The sequence below is a fragment of the Gambusia affinis genome, linkage group LG08 (genome assembly GCF_019740435.1).
Source record: "Gambusia affinis linkage group LG08, SWU_Gaff_1.0, whole genome shotgun sequence".
Classification (NCBI taxonomy): domain Eukaryota; kingdom Metazoa; phylum Chordata; class Actinopteri; order Cyprinodontiformes; family Poeciliidae; genus Gambusia; species Gambusia affinis.
In genome coordinates, this window is record NC_057875.1 from 3234214 (window position 1) to 3259779 (window position 25566).

General features: G+C 36.3%; 1 protein-coding gene across 2 annotated transcripts; it reads left to right on the plus strand.

Moving 5' to 3' along the window:
- The first annotated feature begins 164 nt into the window (after positions 1–164).
- On the plus strand, positions 165–20128 carry cbln1 (cerebellin 1 precursor). Of its 2 annotated transcripts, none has more exons than XM_044125801.1 (3): positions 165–767; positions 1694–1813; positions 2408–3116. In XM_044125801.1, exons 1-3 carry the CDS (start codon positions 510–512, stop codon positions 2489–2491), a joined length of 462 nt encoding a protein of 153 aa, XP_043981736.1. In that variant the 5' UTR covers positions 165–509; the 3' UTR covers positions 2492–3116. The 2 variants fall into 2 exon arrangements, with proteins under 2 accessions (XP_043981736.1, XP_043981735.1); XM_044125800.1 differs by lacking the exon at positions 2408–3116 and adding an exon at positions 17488–20128 and having other exon boundaries at positions 176–767.
- The last annotated feature ends 5438 nt before the right edge of the window (positions 20129–25566 follow it).

The following is a 25566-nucleotide window of genomic DNA, read 5'->3' on the forward strand; positions in this document are numbered from 1 at the left end:
ATGGAGAGATAAAGAGAACTGGGATTGAGTTAAAGGAGGAGGCGAAGGGCGGGGAAAAGGGGCGGTCGGCAGGCGCTGATTGGAAAATCTCACATACGCGCACGCGCCAATCCTGATGAGTTGTCGTTTACCGCGGGAACGGAGGGAGGGGTCTCCTCCTCGCGAGCCTTTTGTGTTTAGAACTCTCACATCTTGCCTATCAATAATTGAGGCGCGCGCCAGAGAGCAGACGGAGCTTCCCCTCCCGCTCTGCTGCTATGAGTGCTGCTGTCCGCCCGCTCGGCGCGCGACTCTCCCTCTGTTTGTTCCGGAACAGGAGCCGCTGACAGGTGCGACAGGAGGAGGAGACCAGGTGAGCGACCGGGATTGGACCGGAGCGAACACCAGCGAATCCATCCGGGTCGGAGTTTAACCGTTAACCGCAGCAGAACGGAGCGGCTCGCGCAGGTTTAAACTTCTGCTATTGTTGGGGCTTTTTTTTTTTTTTTTTTTTTACTTTCTGGTCCGGAATGTTGGTGCTGTGCTTGCTGAGTGCCGCCTGGCTCGCTGCTGGCCCGGCTCGGGCTCAGAATGAGACCGAACCCATCGTTTTGGAGGGGAAGTGCCTGGTGGTGTGCGACTCCAACCCGACCTCGGACCCGACGGGCATGGCGCTCGGCATCTCTGTGCGCTCCGGCAGCGCGAAGGTGGCTTTCTCCGCGGTCCGGAACACCAACCACGAACCGTCCGAGATGAGCAACCGAACCATGGTCATCTACTTTGACCAGGTGGGTCTAAAAACATCTCATATTATGTTTTTTTAAATTTTTTTATATAACGTTACAGGAGGTTAGTGACAGTTGGTTTTGGGTCAGTTTACTGAGAAAATACGTTAAGTTTGGCTCAAATATTTATGATCATTATTAGGTTTTTTTCTGTCGTACGTTGATCCGTGAAGCTGTTCCGATTTGTCTTTTCTCTTAAAAACTCCAAATAAAATTTTTAACTGCAGAAATGATGGCGATGCACATTTTTTTGTTCACCTCAGTGTTTTAAATGAATAAAACATTTTTTGTAGATTTCATGTGTTTAACTATATATAAAAAAGTCAAATTCTGTTAAAATTAAAATAAATCAGACCAGTTCTTTTCACTTGTGTATCGCAAATATGGTGATTTAATGATGGAATTTGCTAAATCAAGGGAACATAAACTAATACAAAGTCTGATTCTCTTTGTTTTTGTTGTTGGAAAACTGTATCCTTATTATTTCAGTTTTGCAGCCTTTCCTTTTGGATATTATTCTTTAAATTCTTCCCAGTCTTGCTTACTGTGTCATAAAAGATGGGAAAACTATAAATTTTTTCCTTAAACAGCATCTCAGTCATCATTCATAAAAGTAGACAGACAGCTACAGAAATTATGATCTAAGATTTTTTCTTTTTGAATCTTCCTTAAAGTTGATGAAAGAACGTAAAATTTGAGGTTATAGCCTCAGGAAATGGTTTTGATTTAGTAGAAAACACATTTGTGATTATTTACATTTTGAGATTTAAAGTGAGTTTTTCTTCAGTTGGGTTGAAAAAATTCACTTTTTTCTTCCATTTTAAGTGTTTGGTGTTTTTTTTACTTAAAATGTTATCATGTTTTCCAAAAACTACTTTTGTTTGTTGTCACAGTAACAGTTTTTTAATATGTTTTTTCTTTTCTTCCAGGTTTTAGTAAACGTTGGGAGGAATTTTGACGAGGAACGAAGTAGCTTCATCGCGCCGCGGAAAGGGATTTACAGTTTTAACTTCCATGTAGTCAAAGTCTACAACCGCCAACTCATACAGGTAGCTGTTTAATAAGTCTAACTGTGTGTGTGTGTTAAATGTGCCGTGCATCCGTTTATTTTCTCAAAAGTTTTTATGAGAATCTGGTTGGAATCCGTCAAGAGAGCCGTGATGAACACGAATGGAAATGCTGTTTTTCATCATTCTTTTAGTAGTTTTTAGTTTAATCAGACACAAACATGAAACCTAATGTCAAAAATATTTGTGTTTCGCACATCCATAGATGCTCTCTTGATTCTTTTGATGTGTCAAAGCGCTAAAATCCATTTTTAGCCTCTGACATGCTGCGCTAGAAGCCACCCAGCAGAAATTACAATGCATCTCACGCAAATTATACTGCAAGATATGCAATATAAAGTGGTTTTACTTTATTATTGGGGAACTAAATGAATGAACGGGCGATAATAAACTGGAAGTACACCAGTCATGACTGCTTGAGGTAATTAAGACTATGAATTGTGCAGAAAATGACTTTTGTCTAAATCTGCTGCTTAAATTTATTTAATGTGATTAAAACAGCAATTCAGTTTAACTTTTACTCAATCTCCTGCTTGGACGGCATCTTTCACTTCATTTTTTGAATATTTATGTGAGGAGAAATACTTCAGTTCTCGACATAAACCGAAATCATATCCGTCCAACGCGCCCGTCATCCGTCCTGCACATCTGCTGCGCTGAAAACTCCCACCGCTTAATTGCCTGAGAGACGGCCACCGTGGAGCGTTCAGGAGATGAGAGGCAGCGGGAGGAAGAGGAGAAGAGACGAGGAAGAATGGAGAGCAAACGGGGGGGGGGAGCTACAGGAACCAAGATATTGGTTGAGCAAATAATTGGAGAAGATGGAAGGAGAAGGAAGATGTTCAGAGAGGTTTGAAGAAGGCCACACATCTGGAGAAACCATTGATTAGCAGGTTTTGGATGTGGAGGGAAGAATAAGCAGTTTTCTACCTGGATTTCTGGATGAAAATGTGAAAGGTGATAAAAGCAAGCAATTTTCCTACCAATTACAACAGAAATGTTGCAAATGAAAGGTATCTCATCTGCCTGCGATGTGACCCTTCAGCTCGTATTTACTCTACTTCTGCACATCTTCCTTCAGATGCAACTGTTTTCATCTCCGGCCTTAACGGACTGGAATAAATAAATTCACTGACTTTAAAGTTGATCTTATATAAGGTTGTCATAATAAACAAATTATCAATTAATCGCCTGACAAATTGAAACAGGCTCAGTTTCCATTTGCACGATTTATTGTTTTTCTCTTTTCTCCCTTTCTGCCAAAACTGGTCTTCAGTTTGGTGCTTTGATCTTAACTAGCTCTTTTTTTTTCTTTCAAGACTTCATAATTCATTTTACGTGTTGTTTCTGTTGTCTTACTTGTTTATTTTTATATTTAAAATGTCTTCCGGTTCCAGTGTTGAATGTTCAATAGAATTTAAAGCTTATTGATCTTCGAGAATGTGTTCTTGCATTATTATGCCATTACTATAACATTACTTGAAAATGGTCTTCAAACAACGTTATTATTTATTGCAATAACTTCTGGGACGATTTATCGTCCACCTAAATTTGTCATGAAGGGCCTAATCTACTATCCATTCAATAATTTCTTTAAATAGATTCCTTTTCTGATTCTTACCTCTCTTTAAAATAAAAATTTTTTACAAGTAAAACATTTATGATAAAGTTTTCGCCAAAACTGGAGCATCGGGTTTTGAGATATGGCTTGGATTTAAAGTTTTATCATAATATTTTGCGGTACTATTGTGATAATGATAAAAATGACAATAAAACAGTTTACTTTTGTAAATAACTGCTTGGTACAGCAATCATTGCTCTGCAAACACAAAGAATGCTCTTGAACCACTTTACATGCATAAAGTGGACTATAGTGCACGGCATTCTGGGTGAATACAACCAAAACAAACTCTCTAGTCTCACGATAGCGGAAACAAATACCTCATGGATTTTTACCAAAGAGAAAAGGGAAATCCTCTAAATACTAAAATCTGCCCCTACTCCATTTCTGTTTACATTTTGTGAAGCAGGAAGTTGCGCTCATTGTCTCCTTCAGAGGTTTTCATTTCATTTCATGTCACTGCAACAAGTAGTTCTTGTTGCAGCGCCCCCACAGACAAGGAGGGGAACAGGGTTTTCCAAAGGTTTGGTTCATTTGACAGTGCAGTGAGGAAGCGAACTGCAGCAGCTGAAAATTAACAAATGTTGATATTTTGGTCCAAACCAAACTATCAGGTGAAAACACCTTTTATGTTGGTCAATCCACAAACCAGCTTCCTGTGACTTTTTAACACTTTATCTGATAGATTTAAGTTTAACTGAGTCTCTTTGACAACAGTATATGCTGGTGGAAGTAGTGGTACCCCGATTGCAGGTTTGTTTTTGTTTTTTTGGGCTGATACCTGTTCATTAAAACACTGATTTTTTTATTTTATTTTATTTATTTTTTTTGGTCAATATCAATTTATTTATTTTTTGGCTGAAAAGTCGCTACGTATAGCATCTAAGTTAAGATTGGGTGACTATAGTTTTGTCATGGTAGAGCGAAAGGAGATTTTCAGACCCGAGGTAGATGAGTTTGGTTTCTCATTGACCACTTGCGGATTTCCCAAAATTAAGACAATTGGACTCCATTTATTGGTGCACTTCTAGTTGAAAGCACTGCAAAAACCGGCCTTTGGTAGATTCTCTTACCAAGGGAACAAGAAAGCACTTTTTGGATGCTTTATTCAACCTGGCCAAGCTGAAAACTTGTTTGTAACTTACCGCAGATATTTGACAAAACTAACTGAACAGCAACCAGCAGTGTCCACCAGTCGCCCTGATGGTTCGAAGATTAAAGGATTTCTTCTGAAATTAGATCAAACTGACTCAATACTTACTCTTCTTTTGTCCTCAAAGTTGAGCAGCAGGAGGTTTTGTGGTGAATTGGGAGCATTTTTTTGCAGATGTATCGTAAATGCCTGCGCACTCGGCTCGCGTTCGTAAAGGCCTCTTAATGCTGCGTCTGAGTTTTAATTGGGAGTTTCAGGAGGAAACTAAAATGCCTCCCTTACTGCGTGCATTATGGATCTGAAGGAACTGCTTCTTCATACACCGCCCTCATAATAACAGCTTTTACAGAAGGTCATTCTGTTTGGGACTACAACATCATTACATATAAACGATGAAACTCTACATCTCTCCCAAAAACCACCAAATGTTTCTCTAAAATGTTGGAAATATTAAGTTGTATTCATGTGTTTTCAGTTGCTAAAACAGTCTAGAAATTAAAGCAAACTTGATTTCCATTTGCATAATAAATTGATTTTCTCTCCTCTCTTTCTACCAAAAAGTGGATGATTAAAGTCTTTGGCTGGTGCTTTGGTCTCAATGAAGCCTTTTCAAGGACTATTTTGTTTACAGACACTTCATAATTCATTTTATTTGTTGTTTTGTATTTTTTTTTTTGTGGATTTTTATAATGTCTTCCAGTTTTATGGTTAAATGTTTATTAGAAGTTAAAGTTCAGAATGTGTTCTTGGATTTGTATGCCATTACCATTATATTACTGAAAAATGGTCTCTAAACAATATTGTCGTTGATCACAATAACTTCTGGGACAATTTATCGTCCAGGAAAATTGATCCTTGATTCCATTTTCTATTAATTGTTTTTTCTGAAATCAATTTTTTGCCTGGTGATTCATGCTACTAATTAAACGTGACCCCAGTCAGGCTTTTATGTGAACGGTTCATGACTTCAAAGCAACCTGCAGAAGAAGAACGCTGATGTCACACAGCAACGCTTTGTTCACGGACATGGTAACACCGCTGTTTACAGATCGATTTTAAAGTAGTTGAGCAACGGGAGCTGACAATATCGTCAAAAGATCATAAGATTGACACAGTGCAGAACAAAACTAGACGAAGGAAGCTCATAAAAAACAAAGCTAACTGTCGATGGTTATCATTAGGACTGGATGATATGGCTGGAAAAGTAACACAATATAAGCATTTTGTAGAAGTCAATATCAATAGTTATTGACTAGTTTTGTTTTAAATATCTGAATTACTGACAAACTACTGGCGTGACCTTTCCTGATTTTATCCAGTTTTCGCCCCACTATGTCATAGCAAAACTTTAAACTGCTGCTGCGCATATTACTCAACCAGTTGTTGCTAGGCAACCAAGGAGTGAGTGAGTTGTTGGGTAACCAGTGAGTGAGTGATTTGATTCCACCAATCTAGCTTGGTTAGCCATGAGAAGTTGAGCGGCTAAAAGCCTTTCATCTGCCTACATCTCCCAGAATGCCATGCGGTTCTGGATTGGAGTTCAGTGAAATTATTGAATATTCTACCAGACTCATTTTCTATTTCTTGGTGTAAGTGAGAGTGTCATTGTGTAACACACAGCCTTTGGGTCAGTCTCACATGCTAGAAGGTTTCCATGTTTTCATGTTTAGATTTTTTACAATTTTAACACACATTGATGAATAAACGAAAAACAAAATCTTCTTTTAATCCTGTATGACTTTAGTTCTGCCTTTTGTAGGGGAAGTGAAATGAAAGGTCAATAACAATTTTTGTTCATCCTAATGTTGGGATAAAATAAGGTTTATGTACCTTTGTTTTATGTCTAGTAATGTTTCTCTTAAGAGATCCGATAAGATTCACGTTTCTACCTTACTGAGATAATTTTGCGTTTCTTTGTAGATGGACTTATGGATCTAAGATGTTGCCTTTTATCTGCCAAACATAATGTGGAGCCATACTTTCTGATCTCTGCAGAAAAGGTCATGGTGATCATACATAACATGTAAATTGATATTCATTGATGGCAACACTAATAAGAATCCAGGAGTGCAGAACAACGCTTCGGAAATTATCCCAAAAGGTCAAATATAAACTCTCACCTTTCGGTCATGCTCATTAGGTTCTTCTTTTGTATTTTAATAAATCTATTTGTAAGTAAAACATGGTGCCTGGGTTGAGTGAAATTCTTTTGTCGGGAGATAAAGGCTCAAAATATATCAATGCAAAAGAAGGGCATCCTTTTAAATCATGTGTAGCAATTAGAGACAATAACTATGATAATTATCTTATAAAAAAGCATTTCTCTGCACGGTTTGGGATGAGCGATAACAGAGAAGGCGCTCTTTAATTTGCTTTCCTCATTACTGGAGACAAGCTGTGCAGCTAACTAACTGCTGCTTATCTAAATGTATCCTTGGTCGAACTTTAAACCAGAATTTCTTCTCAGAATTGATTTATTTTCCTTGCTGGGACTTTATTTTTGCTGCCAAAAGAGACGTTAGTTCTCACAAGGTGTCTGCATGAACAGATTTATGTGAATTATGAGTAACGTAGACACACAAAGAGAGTGTACAAGCCAGATGCATGGTTTGGTTTTTATCCAATAGATGTGTGTTCAGTTTGGCAGAACATTACAGAAGGTTGATTTTTGCTCATGAGTGAAAAAGATTACCATAGATGATGATGGTGGGAATGTTTCTTTTTTTATATTTAATGTGTTTAATCCTATCGGGTATTATTTTCAGTTGGGAGGGAGGTGCAGCTGGTAACTTTCTGGTTCTTTCTGCATGGAGTTTGAATTTTCTCTTCATTTTCAAAGCATTATTAGATCAGTTCCTCTGTCCAACCCTCGTCAATTGGCCATCATTATGTGATATTTTAGTTGGAATCGAATTTATTTATTTTTTGCTATAGATGGACAATAAATCAATAATGATCTATATTACGATAGACAAGTGATCAAAATCAATATATAGAATCACTGAACTTTGATTCACACAAGCTTGGCAGTCTTTATGATATTGACAACAAAAAACAAATAAATGATCAACTGATGGTAAAATCAACAATCCCGACAATAGGAACAGTTTTTGAGGGTTTCAAATCCATTAATTGCAATTTATCGTGACGATAAGTGAAAGTTCTTGTCAGATTTATCACGATAAGTGATAAACTATGATACATGCCCAGCCCCTCAAATTGCAATAATTTTAATCCTCCTATTGTTTATAATTTAATTTTTTGCAATTAAATTTCTATTTTATTTATTTATTTTTTGTTCTATTTCTGGTTTAGAATTTTATTGCCAGCAGTTTCTGAAGGACATTACTCATTTAATTATTTGAATAAATAGGCTGTTTTAACAAAATATTCAAGACATTAGAGAACATTTTTACACTTATTTCAGTCCTCAAAGTGCAGTAATGAGTTATTTCCAATTATTTCTGCATTTACCAAAAATAATTGATAAGTTTTTCATAATTAAACATGCGATTAAGGCATCAAAATGCGACTCCATTTAAAATGAAAGGTTGTGTCTTTAGTTTGGGTCACACAACCCAAATTAAACACAGGAGATAATTTTTGATTTCTGGCCACAAGAAGCTTTCCCTTGGGCGTCACCGTGGCAACCACTGACTCAGAGAGACCGGTGACTCAGCAGACTCGCTGGTTGTTGTTATTGCTCAGCATTAATCCAACCCACTGAGTTTAAATGTAAGATTTTACAACCTGGCTGACGGGCAGCTTTCTGCAGAACCTGGCGACTGATTAAAAGTACTGATTATTTGTGATTAAGAACCAATCAATTACGTTTTTTAGGGATGCACCAATATAAAAATTTAGACCGATATTGATCTCCAATGTTTAATATTGTTATGGCTGACTATGGAGGGCCAAAAGGAACAAAATTAAACAGATCATTAAATAAATGTATCATAACTTTTGCTACTTTTAAGTAATTTGTTTAATAATTTATTAAATGTCCTTAAATAATTAAAATTTAATCTTGAAATATTTTTATCTGTCAAACTGTCCAATAAAAGTTGAGGGGCTACTCGTCCAAATAAATTGTCTATCAAATAAAGTATTTAAACATCATGGTCTCCATACATAACCAATATTTTTGATATTATGTACATTTCCTTAGACTTTTGACAACCACACCGGTAACTTTGCTTCTTGGCTCAGTTTTACTTTCCAACATTAATGCAGATGTTCTGTACAGCCCTACAGCATTACTAAATCAAAACTATTTTATTCAAACTATTACTTCTCAATGTTTTTAGTTTTTTAAAAAGGAGGGAGGGCTGTTTGTTACTACTCATGTAATGGATGATGGCATCCATTATGATTACCTCCATTTTGATAAAATGTAGCTTTTATCATTGTGGTCTGTATTTCAATAAGAGTTCATCCAACTGGACTAATAAATTTGATATTCAAAACATCAACGTCTAACATCTGAAATACAAAAACCAACCAAATATTACAGCCAAGTAGTCCTTTAAGTTATCAATTTAGAAATATTTATTATTTTACCATTCACTTTGAGGAGGTGCACATTTCTTTGACCCAATCACGTTGCAGATGTTGTCGATTGCCGTTCTGGTAGACATATTTTGTTTAAAAGTGTGTTTCCTGTAAGTGTGGTGCATTCATCGCCTACAGCACTGAGGCAAAATCTGTTGTGGGATTTTGTTTTGCACTTTGTTTTTGTAAAAAGTGAAATATCTGGATATCTGATATTTACATCGCATCAGAAATGAAAATAGTGGATGGGTGCATCTCTAGTTGTAGAACCAAATTATGGTTTATGTGTTGAATATTAAAAGCAGAGATTTTTCAGTTGAAGAAGACTACATGTCATGTTTCCCTGTTTAAATAAAGGAAACTTTAATTTTTTTTAAATTTTTTTTTGGAAGCAGAACCTGAGACAAACTGTTCACTTGGATCCAGGAGGTTGTTTCATCAGACCAATAAGGAATAAGAATGACTTCTTTGCCTCCTAAGGAGAGCAGAGAACCTTACTGCAGAGGGACATTGTTATCAACATTGTTATTAAGAGGAACAGCCTCTGTCTTATGGAGGACAGTCTAAAACTGGAGGAAATGTTTTGATTGGACCAGCTGTGCTTTGGCAGAGACTGTCCTCACTTTGTTCTCATTTCACAAATCCAGAATGAAATTCCCAAAATTCTCAACCCATTTTCAAAGTGTAAATGCAGAAGTTGACTTTGAATTTAATGAATTCACTGTAGATATTTCTATACAAGTTAGACTTTGGTTAGAAAATTTGTGAAAACCTAACTTTAAGGAGCTGTATGGACAGACAGAGAAATGAGTGGTGGGAACGATGGGTGGTGTTGACGGATTGTTTGTATGGTAAATACAACATGCAAGGTATTGATATATTTAGTCTCTGGTTTTGTGATTTTAAAAATAATAATAAAAATAATTAGCTCGTACGTATATAAAGACAGTTGATCCTGTATACTCCCCCTAGTGGTCTGGAGGACTCCCATTTTGTGGAGTGAGTTTGCAGTTTCATAGTTGCTGCTTTTGTTGTTTGCAGCATTTTCCCTTCTGTTTTCTGTGTTTGCACTATTTTTCTGTTGCTTTTGTTTTCTTGAGTTTCTTTTGGATTTTGTATTATTTATGTGTTTGCAACTGTTGACCATCATAATCCTAAATGTAATCTAACAGAGATCATATGTGGGGTTCCTCAAGGCTCCATTTTCGGACCACCTTTAAATGTCTACATGCTCCCCTTGGTTAAGACTGTGGGGTATTTCAAAAAAGTACTGTTATGAATCTATGCACAGCTCTTGACCACAGTCTTCACTCATCCATTTGTGGATGTGGGAGAATTTCCTCCTGAATTTCTTTTCTTTCTTTCTATGTATTTAATGCAAAAAAGGTTACTGTTATTTTATGCCTTGCTTGTCTTAGGAATGGACAATATATTGCTATTAACATCGGTTTTGGACGATACTGTTCTTTGTTGTTTTTTTACCATACTGGTATCAGTCATATGTAGAACCAGATAATGTCTGATATCTTAAATATCAGTCATCGGCCAGAAAAGCAATTACATTTGTATTTAAATTGTTCTTTCCATATAAACGTCCCTGGCGTTTTCCTGCACTGTTTCTATAGTTTCTTCACATCAGTATTTGTCTTCCCCAAAAGGTTTCACTCTTATTTTTTAAATGTATTTTTCATGTTTACTTTTTGGTCACTTTCTCTGTACTTTTTTTCCCCCTTCATCAGAGGTAAAGAACGTCTCCCTTTGAAGGAGTCCATTGTCATCAGTCCTGGTTGTGTGGAAACGAAAAAGTTTTAAGAAAAACGACTCAGAAGGGAAAGTAGAGAATCTAAAGGAGAAAGATGTGGATCTGAAAAGAGATGATTTGGAAGTGAGGGCGAGAAGACAGGTTGTGAAATGCAAAACCAGAAAAGCATTATTGTCATGTCAAAATCTGGACAGGAAGTCGTGATGCAACAGGATGTCATTAAGCATTAAGTGCTGCACTGAGATGTCAGATTTTTCTCTTTAGTACATTTTGAATTTTTCTTTTCTTCACATCCTTCTGCCTTTGAACCCTCTTTTGTCACTCTCCTTATGTCCCAATCCTCTTCTTTATCTTTGTTTCTGTTACTTTGCCTTTTCCAATAATGAATGCAAATCAATTGCAGTCTGATGTTGTGTTGCGCCTCACGTTCATCCTTTTTTGTTTTTATGGTGGTAGTTCTAGATCACCTGTGCTTCTGCATGTTGGAGAGGAGGTAAAGAATCACAATGTGGGGTTGATTCATACAGGCGATGACCACAGTTTCATGGTTTTATTGCTGCTATACATCACTGCCATAACCTCGCACACTTACCCTCAGCAGCTGTGTGTGTGGGTGTGTGTGTGTGTGTGTGTGTGTTGAGAAAACACGGGTGAATCAGAACATTGTGGAGTAGGTTATGGTTTGGCTCATGGAGATTTTACACCGCCTGTTACAGCTAACCTTTGCAATTTGAATTGTCTAAAACTAGAAATGTCAACGGGAAACATGTTGGTGGATAATAACAACCTGCAATTTCAAACCGGATCGTTGTTGCGTTATCGACCCGGCAACGACTCGTCAACCAGAGAGAATGGACTAAATGTTTGGACTGTGTGAAGATGGTATGTTTCTTTGGTTTCCAGATCTTAAAAGTTGTTTAAAATGTTAAATTAAAATGATCCCTGTGGATTCACAACCATTTAACAAGCTAATTAGTTACTTTCTGTCTTTGTTTTAAAATACATACTTTAGATGGATTTTAAAAGATGCTTATATGTTGTTTTCACATATATGGAACAACATTCATGCTTAGCTTTATTTTTTGGGTTCTTGGACAAAACAATTATTCAAAAATAAGTATTACATATATGTTAGTGTGGTTGATAAAAATAATATATTACTTTGATTTGACAGAGACTTAATGATAATGAGTGAAAACTTTGATTTTATTCTGTTTTTAACTTTAAGCATTTATTCCCCAGTAGACAATTTGCTGGACAGTCATTTAGAGTATTTATTCATCCACCTAATTGTTAATATACCTATACTTTTATTTTTATTTTGACTTTTTTTGGTCATTTAAACATTTTTCATAATTTCGATTTTCTAGTCATGTCAAAATTTTTCTTTTCATTTTGATTTATTGTTGTACTTTTTCACTTTGAGGATTGTTTTCCAAATTTTCTCTCATCTTTGTGCATTTCTACTTTTTTATTGTCATCTTGACATTTCACTTTTATGTAATCTGAGAATTTTTGCAAACATTCAACTTTGTTAGTTTTTCAGCTTTTTTTCTTGTAATTTCAACTGTTTTCTCATCATTTTGACTCATTTATACTTTTTTCTCATTTTCGACTTGTAATTCCAACTTGTCCAGTCATTTAAACTTTTTTATTCTCACCATTTCCATTTTTTCTCACAAATTATTTTACGATAATTTTAAACTTCTCCTAATTTCCAAATAAGCAACATGAAAATGTTTCCTCTTACTTTTTTTTTTCCAACTGATTAATACTAGTAGTCAAAAAAGTGAAAATCAATTATCAAGTGGTACCAAACAAGTCTGTTGATTTGCAGGTATTACAAACACAAAAACTTCCAAATAGAGCTTAAATTTTACAAAAACTAAAATCAGGAATCTGAGAGTTTGCTTGTTTTGCTTGAGACATCAGATCCTTATTTAGATTTAAATCAGCCTTCTGATTGATTTAAATCCATACGTTCGTATGAAAATGTTTGACATCAGTGTATGAAGCACTGACTTTAGAGACTTTGTTAAAGCCAGAAAGCCATTAATGTAGGATGACAGTTTTAAACATTTAACGCCTGACACCTAACTCACACCTCAGAGAGCTGGTGTTTGAGGTTTGATTTCCACCTCAGTGACCTGGAGCAGGTGTGTCTGAGCATTGTGGGATGCAGTTGTCTGCCGTCTCTGTTTGGAAGCAGTTTTTGCACTTTGGACAGAAACCATGTCCCAATCTCCCTGAGCCTGTTCTTTCCACTGCGCCACTTCACCTCTGCTTTCTTTTTTTTATCTGCATCAGTATCATCTATTCCTGTCATTCAAACCTTTTCTTTTTGGAAAAAAATGATAGTTTTGAATTAATAATAAATCTCTCAGCCATTTTTTCTACTCTAAAATGTCTGTGATTACAAACGTACAAATCAGTTTAGTGTTGTATGAAGATGGAGTAAAACGCTCTGTCTCTTGGTGGGATATTAGTCCTTCAGTCCTGCAGTTGTTCTTCAGGTAATAGAAGAACTATTCTATTCAGCTCTCGACTCTGACAGGCTGAATTACAAACTATTTGACAGCAGCTTTAGAAATATTCTTTACACAACCTAAAATGGTTTGTTCGTGGACGTATACGTGACATTACATTTAAAGACAGCATATAGTTTGTAAGTGAAAAGCAATGTGTTTTTTTGGCAAATTTATATCCTCTAATATATTCTTCAGACTTAAATGAATACATTTTCAAGAAATTGAAGTGTTCTTTTTTTGGCCCTGACCTTTTCTCTTTTTCTGTTCTGACAATTGAAAAAAAAATAATTTAAGTGTAGTCTGAGTGTTTTTATCAGAATCATACATGAGCTGTTCAAACCGACACACACACACACACACACACACACACACACACACACACACGCAAACACTCATCCAGCCACGTTCAGTTTTCTATTAAGAGGAGTGCCAGGCCAAGAGAGCTCTTGACTCTGACAGGCTCTCCATCTCCTGCCCACACACACACACACACACACACACTGTCCTGACCATCAGGCCAAATGAGCTGGTTAAGTGTATAATTATGGGATGTTTATGACTTTGCTCCATCAGTTAGTGACAGTTTTACAATTACATATTTTCTGGGGGTGAAAGGAAATATTTTCACTAATTTAGCGCTCAGGTGAGAATTTGAGGGAAATTGATTCTTGTGCTGTAAAAAGCTTCATGTTTTCATTGATGTAAAGAAGCTGGAAAACTCTGCATCCTCAAATGTCATTCTTCAACAAAGAACTTCAAACTCAATGTTTTTATCCCTGAACATATAAGTGGACTTAAAAGAGGGCAGCTTATTGAGTGCTTTTCAATAAATGTATACAAATAAAATGTTTTTATCATGACTGCTGTTATAAAGCTGTCTGAGCTGCCTTTAAACTAAACCCACTCAACTATTATCCAAACACAAAGACCAAACAAATTATTAAACAAACTTTTTCCAATAAATGTCTGAGACCAAAAAACGCATTGAAGCAGCTTGTCAAATGCTCAAAAACAGTTTACAGCTTTATAGCTTTCTATACAGAGATTTGCTTGTACATTTCCTTTTATAGTAAAGGAAATGCAAATATATCAAATAAAAATGGATTAAAACTTTTTTTTTTTTTGCATTTCCATCAGAGATCTGGACTTTGACTTAAACCACTGCAGCACCGTTCTTTGTTTTGTCACAGTGCTTGGGATCATTGTTGTGTTGATGACCCAGTTTGGAGCAAACCTCAGCCATCAAGACAGATGGTCTCCATTTTTACTCTACGATACTTTGATGTACAGAAGAGTTCAGAAGTTGTTTTTAGTTGCTGCCGTTTTACATGAATCTGCTCCATATAATTAAACTGAACTGGATTCAATAGCTGTGTTTCCATCAATGGATGTTGATGTACATTTTGAAGTATCATATTAGAAAAGAGTGACAGGAACAGCCAAATTTGAAATGACTTACTCCAAAAAGTTGACACATCCTCCAGGTGGTTTTAGGCTTTTCCCAAAAAGAGTTAATCTGTTAAAATGGAAACATTTTGCTGAATGTGATGGGAGCGGTGGAAGGATCCCATCCATCTGTGCCTTACCAGAGGCAAGAACCTCAGAAAAAACTTGAAGTGCCAACCGGTGGCTCTGAGGGGAGGACTTTCTCGGCTTGAGGTGTGTTTTCCAGGCTAGTTTTCCACCTCCACAGCTGGTTTATTACTGCCCTCTGTCAACCGCCAACATCTGACGAAATTACGCTTTCCTCAGTCTGGTTGACTCGCGCCACACCAGTAGATGGAAACGCCTAATTTATGAGTCCCATGATCAACAACAGGATGCTGCCAATGGCGCAAACCACAAAGAAGAAGACAGGAAGTAGTTGGAGGATGACGGCGCTGCACGTTTTTCAATTACTTAATGTGTGAACAAACTTATTCACGTGTGATTTCAATTGCTTAGCTTATTTATTGGAAACATAGCAAATGCGAAATTATATTTTGTCATAACTAGCAGAATATTGACAATGTTTTGTGGACATTTGTTATGGAAACGCAGATAGTTGACAGGTGATTGGATGCAGCTGGGGCAGAAACAGGGGGGCAAATGATGAGACAAGGATTAGCAGCTGGAATGGGGAGGGTAATATAAAACTACAGAAACGGAAAATGAAAGAAAAGAAACCAAGAAACACAAATAAAGACTAATCTTATAAATCAAATCGAAACACAAACAATGAGAATAACTAAACACAAGGAACAAAATATAAGAGCAGAATGTAAAAAGGAAAGAAATGATCAAAACAGAAAACAACAAATAACTTGTTTTTTCTGTAACTCACTATGAAATTATCGAGTAAATTCTCTCCATTAACACTGATGTATCGATTTATTTATTTGATGCCTATTTTATGTGCAAAATGATTCTGATTCTTTGTGCTGGAGATGAAGCTTTGCTTCAGTTCTCCAAAATCTGAGCTAGAGAACAAAAAACATACAGCGGCTTCCTCTACTTCTGTATGTTCTAGCAGAAACATGATTGTACAAGCAACTGTAGAAATGAAATACAAGAGAAACCGTGTTGTTTCCCTTTTCCCATCAGGAGGCTCAGCATCTTCTCGCAGGACGGCCTGTAATCCCACTCGGCTTATAAAATGTATTTCTGCATAAAGACGTTTCCCCAGCATTCGTTTCAGTTTGTTTTACTACTGCGCTGCTACCAGAGCCGGCACAAAACAATGTTGTTATTTAAAGTGAAGCATAAGAAGGGGAATCAAATCCCAGGAGAGCCTGTATTTCTGCTGTAGCTCCAAAGAGAAGTGATGAAAGCTGCTGCCTGTTTAAAGAAGAAGGGGGGAAACGTCTCTGACAGACACTTCTTTCTGTCCCAAGATGTTATTCCCTATTGAAATATTTGTTGAGTCAGACAGACTCTACGTCTTCTTCTTTTTCTCCGTCGTTGGCTCTGTGGGGGTTTTGTTGAATTCGGGAGGAAGAAAGAGACCCTCCATTTTGGCAAATCTATTATTAATGTGCTGACTGTACAAAACTACAGATAAATATGCTGTTCCAGAATAACCACATAGTTATTGGATGTGTTGCATAAATGAAGAGCTAATTTATTTGATCCTAATATCACTGTGTATAATAATCCCCGGTCTACATGTGGACCAGCATTGCCAAAAATTCATTTGTACCAAATAAGCCTGTCACAGTACAGATTTTGCTGGAAGATAAATTGTCCCAGAAGTTATCACAATAAATGATAATATTGTTGTTTGGAGACCATTTTCCAGTAATATTATAATGAAGGCATAATGCAAAAAACACATTCTCAAAGATCAATAAACTTTAAATTCTAATGAACATTTCAAACTGGGACTGAACTGGAACACAATTTAAATATCCTGAAATAGACAAAACAGAAACATTAAATAAAATTAATTATAAAGTCCAAGGCAAGACCAAAGCTCCAGACTGAAGACTTTTAACCAGTTTTTGGTGAAAAGAGAAAGACGATAAATTTCCCAAATGGAAATTATCGAGCTTGTTGTAATTTATCATGAGATCAGTTGATTTATTGCTTGGCCTATAGCGCTAACCTGTTTTTACAGCCTCTTTCCATTGTTTACAGTCATGTAGAAAAAGAGTTTGTTTAATTTCAGGGTTTTTTCATACGAGAAATTAAAAATCTCTAGAATGTGTTTGGGGATTATTACGCCGTTACCACAATATTACTTGAAATATTACATGAAATGTAAGCAACTTTAAATATGTATCGTCATAATTCATTAATATACATAACTACCAAGAAAAATTTAAGTACATAGGTCAGATATGACAATAAGGAAATGAAAGTACTTAAAATAATATTGTCAAAATAACAATATTATCGTTTATTGCAATAACTTCTGGGACAATTTATTGTGACAGGCCTAATATTATAACATAAATATTTATGCTGACAAGTCTTTAAAATTGAGAAATGCTCCTTTAACTCATTTTTAAAGGGGAAATTTATTTCTGCAGTCTGACCCGGTTTGTGTTTTTCCTGGTCCAGGTGAGCCTGATGCACAACGGCTGGGCGGTGATCTCTGCATTCGCCGGCGACCAGGATGTGACCCGCGAAGCTGCCAGCAACGCCGTCCTGATCGAGATGGAGAAGGGCGACCGGGCCTACCTCAAACTGGAAAAAGGAAACCTGATGGGCGGATGGAAATTCTCCACTTTCTCCGGGTTCCTGGTGTTCCCGTTGTAGAGAGGAAGAAGGAGCTGGGGATGGAAACGAAGGAGGAAGACGGAAAGTTCAGAAGCAGAAAAAAGGGACACAAATGAGCTGGAGGAAGAGAAGAAGAAGAAGAGAGAGGGCGTGACAACGGACGATGATTTAAGATGAAGTTTGATTATAGGAATTAAGAAAAGCCAGTACATGAGAGAAAATGGCCACCTTCTTCACTTCCTCCTTTCATCCATCCCTTCATCCATCCTTTTCCTCTCTCCGTTTTCTTTGTGGCTTGACTGCAGCTTTGGACAGCCAAAACTTTTTTTACTCTGCTGAGAAACGCAGCTGATCATCTTATCGTGTCCTGAAGTGTAAGAATCCCCTCTTTCCTCCTCACTCCTTCACCCAGCCATCCGTTTATCACATCCCTTCATCCTTCAATCACCTTAAACAGCCACTCTGAAGAATGTTTCTCAAGGGAAAAACTCACATTTTCTATGTAGTTCTTTTCTGTTATTTTTTATTTTTGTCATTTAGGGCAAGATTTGTTCTTGGTTTCATTTAAAAAATGTGATTTAAACATGTAACACAAACCTCTAATTACGTGATTGCAGCCTGGTCCAGCTGGTTTAATTTTTTCAACATGATTGACTTTAATGTTACTGTTAAATCGTAGTGAATTATCCCACATCTTCTCTTTTGTAATTTATTTAAGTCAATGGTGCATATTTTCCTCTATATCACAGATATAACCTTTTAAATTCCTTCCCAGATTATTATTGAAATTTAAGACCTTAATGAATTCAAATCACTGTTAAGATTTCTTATGAACTAGTTGTGGAATATGAAATGACAGGCGAACAACATTTCCACTGTAAACTTTGTGAACACTTTTACCAAAACTAACTTACCGTAACGAAGCAAAACATTCTGACAGAATGAGCAAAACATTAACAAACACGAAAATCCAAGACAAACATAAATATAATTTAAAATATGGAATGGAAAGTTTAGCCATATTTAAGATATTTTAAAAATAAACATTGAATAAGTAAACGTAAAGCACTTTGTTAAATCTTCATTCTGTGGATAAACGTAGCTGTTTGATGTTTCTCCAAGCCTGACATAAACTTCGCCCAGTTTAACGCTAAATAAAAGTCTGATGTTTTCTAAACATTTTTTTACTGCATTAATGCTCAGTGAGTGAAAACGTGTTTATACATTTACTGAGTCAGTAAACGTGAAAGTATTTTAAGTTGTAAGGAGAGTCAAACGGACCAGGATTTCTTTTTACTGATGAAACAAACAAAACAAACTATCCAGAACTTTGATGAAAAACATAATTGGACGTTTTTAAATCAACAAAATGTTTGGAAATTAAAATTAAATATTTCAGTAAAGTAAATGTAGTTTAACTCCAAGATGACAATTAAAAATAGTGCAATTAAATTTATTTAATTCTGGTTTTGCACGTTCAATATGTACAGGCGTAAACGGTGTATAAAAATGAAAGGTTGTAATTAATTTTATGGGTAAAATAATAAAGCATTCATTGGGAGAAGTAGCTTCATCGTACTTAACTAGCTGGTATTTTTTACGCTCTTGTAACAAACGAACCAAGTATTTTTTATTTCAACAAACACTATAATTACCTTTTTGTCATCTGAATTTCTCATTTCTGTTGAGGTCAACTGGAGTTTTATTTATTAAATTCGCCTCATTCCTGCTGCTGTTCTTCAGAAACAAACTTCCTCATCTTTTGGACTCTCCTCTCTTTTGCTTTTTGCTGCTTTCCATGAAGTACAGATTTTTATTTCATCCTCCTTTGGTTTATTTTGCAAACCTTTATTTTTCTCCACATTCCCCAACAGGCCACCATTTTGTCCCTCCACCCTGGATCGCCCGGTGTTTGTTCGCTTCGAAGTACGGACTGTCCTTCGCTTCTCTTCATGTTGGACTGTGAACTTTGAACCCTGCTACCATGGAACTTTAACAATATATATATATACATATATATATATTTACACACACACCCATACACACACGCACACAAATATAAATATATCAAAGCCACTGTTTTTATTCTCCTGGTATTATGATGATAATATTGGTACTACTAGGTAATGAATTTGACTGATGACTATATTATCTGTATTTCTGTACTTGAGTGTTATATAAAAGAGAAACAGAAACCTAATATTGATTGTGTGGAAAAATCTGAAGCTGCCATTCTGCTGATTAAAAACATGCTTCTTGTTTTTGTTTTGTGTCGAACAAATTGTGGCTAAACGGCTAAAACTACTACTTCTATAGATAATGATAGCGTAAAAGGACTATTATTATTATTATTGACTGTAAAAAGATCATATTTAGACTTTGCAATTATTATTTAATTGAATCAGTTTCTGAAGTTTTTTTTTTTATTTGCTTTGAAGAACTCAATAAAATGAAATTGTACTTTTATTTTTCTTAAACCAAACGTACGTCTGTCCTGGTAGTTTGTTAAACACCCAGAAACCTGCATGCAGATGGAGACTTTTCTGGTTTTGTGTCATTTTCACGTCGTTTTCTGTCGGTTGGTCTGTTCTACCTGCAGCCTCTTCTTGGCTTCCTCTTCCCTCCTCAGCTCTTTCTCTTCTGTTCATTTATTTTCTGCGTTGTTTGGAAGCTCACACCTGCTTCGTGTTCCTCCTTCGCCGTCTCCACTCTGTTGGTTTTTTAAGGTTTTGTGGATCGTTTCTCTCCAGACTTTAATGAGCTCCGGGGGGAAAATTATTGCTGGAATAACAAGCGAACATTAGCTCCCACTACGGTTAGGCGTCTCGTCTTTTTCGGTTGGATTTTATTTTACTTCCCTCAGTCTCGTTTTTCCGTCGTCTTCTTGTCGTTTCTGTATTTGCGCTTTGAGATGTCTGAACTCTTTGACTTCCTGTCCTGATATCAATATTTTTCAGGTCTAAATGAGTATGCAAAAATAATTTGTATTTACAGACTATTCCTTATCCTTTTCTTTCATTTCTTCCTACCATCTCTCCATCACTGTTTCCTTCCTCTATTCATTTGTTTTTCCTTTCTTGTGTCCTTTCATTCCATGTCTTCAGCCTTTCTTTCTTTTTTTTCCTTGTTTCAGTTTATGTATTTATTGCTAATTCATAACAAATATCACCATATAGTCACTTTATTAGCTACACAATACTGCTTGATTCTCATCTGGGATTTCTCCTATAGAGTTGGATTGTCTCCTGTAGAATTTCTGTTGGGCCAGTCAGCGAACAGAAGAAGTTGTGAACAATGACATCAATTTTCTGTACTATTTTAGAATTGTAGTTTGTCTGCGGTTTTTATCAATGGCAGCGAAGGAAGTGAACGAAGACATACAGTCTGTGAGTCACGCTTTAAAGTAATGAATTAACATTTACAGCCATTTTGTTTGGATCTCTCTTCACAGTGAAGGATGGTTGTTTATAATGATGGAGCATTGGGGCCAAACTAACGATAAATAAATAAAATAATCCGAATTAAGTCAAAAAATTACTAGGATGGTCATGATACAAGAATAATAAAAAAAAGTTGGCCAGTTATGCTAGCTTGACTTCAACAAGCTTGCATGTCTTTGCATCCTCTGTTTCTTTTTGTTTTCCAATACTTTTTCTCCTTTGGCTATCTATATATTGTCTTATAATGGAACAACAAATCTCTTAAAGGAAATATTGAAGTACTTTTTAGCAGCCACTTTCTTAATTTGTGTTTTATTTTTTTATTCTGTCAATATTTGCCAAGTAAATCTAAAATTGGGTGTTCGCTGTTACTTATAATTGTTTCCTACTTCATACATTTTAAAACACTAAGGTTTTTTAAATTTATACTTTTATCTTTGCCAAGAAAAACCTTATGGTGGTAACTGGTAAAGATCTTATATTTCAGAACTTAAACTAGGAGGAAAAATATCAAATTGTTCTTGGAGGGCTTTAAACTAAGAGTGACCGGGAAACGTTTGTTTTTATCTATGTAAAAAATCTGAGAAAAAGGAATGTGGCCGGTTTTTGTTGACCGAACAACATAAAAGCTGATTTTCAGGGTTTTAACAGAGACAGAGAGTTTAAAAGATTTAAGACGTCACACTCGACTGTGACTTGTGCTCTAAAGACTTTTAAAAACCAGACTAAAACCTTTCTCTGCATCTCATGTGGGCTACATAAACCGAGAATGATGTCAGCGTTGCTTCAGCTTTTGTACCTTCTCTACATCAAATCCATTTGTATCCTTAAAATATCTTGAATCAGCTTTATTCAGCTGGTGATTCACTCCTTTCAACACAAGACTTTGTTTTTTGTTTTTTATGACTGAAATTCAAACCTCCATTATATGACCTATTTGTCCTATTTTTATGTGTTCTCTAAATTTGGTTTAAAAAAGCCGACCAAACTCAAAATCACTTAAACTTGTACAACATATTTTTTGTTTTTTTTGGTATTTTTGAAAGAAATTTGTAGTTTTAAATTTACCATCCCATTAAACAAACTTTTGAAATTCGTGACTCAGATATCAGGTGTTGGTACACAAAAGGGAATCCTGCTAAGTCAGGCTAACATGTTGATAGTCGGCTACTTTCCATAGAAGATTATGAGTTTTTCTGGAGGTCTGTGGAAGGAAAAAGAAAATATTCACGATCAAAACATTGCTGTAACTTCTTGCTTCAGCCATTGTTTACGTCTGGATTTTCTGCGTCTTGCTAGTGCAGAATTATTATGCAAGTCTCATGTCAATGATGAAAAAGTTGGATAAAATGCGACATGACCGGTCTGACTAAAAACGTCAAATTCAGATTTTTTTTGGGGGGGGTGAAAAAGATTTGAATTCAGATTGTCCTGAAAAAGTCGCATTTGTGTCTTTAGAATGATAAACATACCTCCAGTCACTAGGTGGCAGTATTTCTCAGACGAACCAATAAGATGCCAGTGAAAGAAGGAGCCAACTCGGATACAGCGGTGTTCAGAGCTGATGGAGGAGAAGAAATGGAGAAGTTTGACTGAAACGGCAAGTGAAGTAAGTGAAAGCAGCCAAACGAAAAAGTTTTTAATGTTACTGTAATTAGTCTAAAAATGCATGTTTACATTTGAATTATTTTTCTTTTGAGAATCACAGATAAAGCAGTCTTGATTAAATGTCACAAAGTGAGTTAATAAACTTAAATCAAATTTTATCTCAAACATGTTTGTGTCTGAAAATTCAATAATTTCCAAAAAAACTCATAAAATTTAGATTAATCTCATAAATTTTATAGCCAAAACCTGAGCCTGAAAAGATGGAAATTTGTTCGAGAAAAATAGGAAATTTTGACAATCTCAGAAGTTTTCTTGAAAAACCTGGGAAAAGTTGAAAAGTTGAAAATTTGCTAGAAAAAATTTGTTTTCTTGAAAAAATTTAGACTTTACAAGCTTTGAAATTTCCAGTTTTTTTTCTAGAAAATTTCTAAGTTTTGTTTGCTGTAATTGTTTTTGTAAATTTTTGCCTAAAGACCTACAGCTTCTTTTGTTTGTTTCCATAAAACAACAGCCAAGTTGGTGTTTTGCTCGTATTGAAATGTGTGCTGCAGGATGCCTCTTCTCCAAGCGGCTGTCTTCATGTCGGTGTGTTTTATTTCCTCGTCCTCCAGCAGTAATTTGATTGGGTCTGAGTGAGGGGGATGTAAATGTCTGGTGAGGGTCGTGGCGAGCCAAACAAACCGTGTGCAGATGTGTGTGTTGTGTTTGTATTCATCCTCGTCTCCTCTCGATGTCAGGAAGAGGCTGACAGTTGGACCTGATGCAGCATTATATTTTCTGCTCTATGGAAATTCACGGCCCGATTTTTCCAGCAGCACACGCTTCTAACCCCGGTGCCCTCTTACTGCAGCCAGATGGGCGTGAAGACACGTAAACAACGGAAAACAGAGACGGTGGACTCAGACTGACGAGGAGAAGAACAAATCAGCAGTTTTTATTTGACTGACGGATGACCTTTGACTTTGACTCAATTTCAAGCCTTCCTCAGGACACACAGGAGAAGATTCTCTACCCTTTTTACATCATATGACATCTGGCACTTGGATATATCCAACAGTTTGTCTATCAAAAAACATGCAGTCATGAAAAAAGTGAATCAGTTTTCCCCTAAATCCATTTTTTTGGCGCTTAGAACAAGAACATTTATCATCATTACTGTTTCAACTGGATTTAAGAGGGAAAGTAGCAGATGTAAGGAACACCTGTTCACTGTCTGTAGAAAACCTTAGAAATCAGGAGTTTTAGTAGTTTGGACGGCTAAAAACTGCTAGCTAACAATTGGTATCATTGGTTTTAGCTACCAAGTATCCAACACAACACACTGAATTATAAATTTATGTTTGATATATAAAAGAAAAAGGGATGCAGTGCTTTGCTACTATATGTCAACATTCAGAAAACTAGATAACCGAGTCAAATAAACGCTTTAATTTAGAAAAAAATAACGAGGGAGCTGGAAGGAGGTCAGTTATGGTAGCTTGATTTTGACAGCCTGAACATGGACATGATGAGGAATTTGATGCATTTCAGTTCAGTTTAAAAAAAAAAAAAGGCAAATCTCTTAACGCATCACTAGAGGAGGTGTTTAAATTGGCGACTCATCCACCGCTGGATTCAGGCGATCATTTATTAATTATCGGAAAATAAATATCAAGCCTTATAACATGAAACTTAAACGGACTGAATGTTCTGTTCTTTGTGTTGGAAATATTTGAGTGGTTTTTTGTGTTGAATCCTGATACACCAGGATTGTATCAGGATTGTATCTGGCTGACAACTGGCTGTTGCTACGGCAACAAGTCTGCATGTAGGTTAGCAAAAAAAATGATTGGTTTGGAGTTGTTCATCAATGGTTTTTCTGCGTTTTCTTTCTCTTTGCTTTGATGAACTGAATCAGTAATACCTTCGTCTGCAGGTTTTGTTTGGTTAACAAATTGCTCCATGGATACGGATGGCAAGTAAAAAAAATTGTTGCCCTCCAGTTATGTGTAAATGTGCAACATTTCACAATGTAATCAATAACATTCAACATGTCTGTAAAGTCATTTTCAAACATTGTTTACAATAGAAAACATTTAAAGACCAATGTTTCCATTCCATCAAAGCCCACAAAGGTCAGAAAAACGACCAAGTCCCACATCGTCTCCCTGCAGTAGAACAGCCTTCTCTCCTCGTCTCTGTGATGTGAAATATCGTCCAGCACTGGAACATGTCAGGCTGTGGCAGCGCGACATGACAGTAACTCCTGTCACACCACACATTGGAAGAGGCCAGACTGTGTCTGCAGCAGGATACTCTCAGGATTATTTAAAGTTGACCCATTATGACTCCTTGACCAGGTTAGCGCAGGTCTGTGGTCTATAAAAAACATGTTTATTACATCTTTTGTACAAAATCATTTTTAGATTATAAGATTTTAGTCTGGTCAGTTCTGCCTCTTTTGAGCTCTTTTCAGAATGAGCTGTTTGAGGGCGTCTTGTCACTTTAAATACGCAGCTGCTCCTCAACGTTTACACTTACATGTCAAAATGGCTGCAAACAGATACTCAGTTACACAGCCATGCATTTTTGAAAAGCAGAAGTGGAGCCTCCTGCTCACCCATTGAAAATGCAGCAAGTGGTTTCCGAATGGTAAGTCAACAACAAAACATTTGTCTTTTCCAGCAGCCGTTGTACAGCACATACAGCGGTAAAACCAGCTGACCAAAGGTGCTGGAGATCCACTTGGGTTGCTAGGTAACGGGCGGAACTCTGTTGGGGTTGCTAGGTAGCGACACGGTTACCTCTCGAATGCGACTTGACAATCAGGAGGTTTTTTGAAACGGCTCATTTTCGAGACACCAAAAAATATGAACTCATGCGATTAATTGAT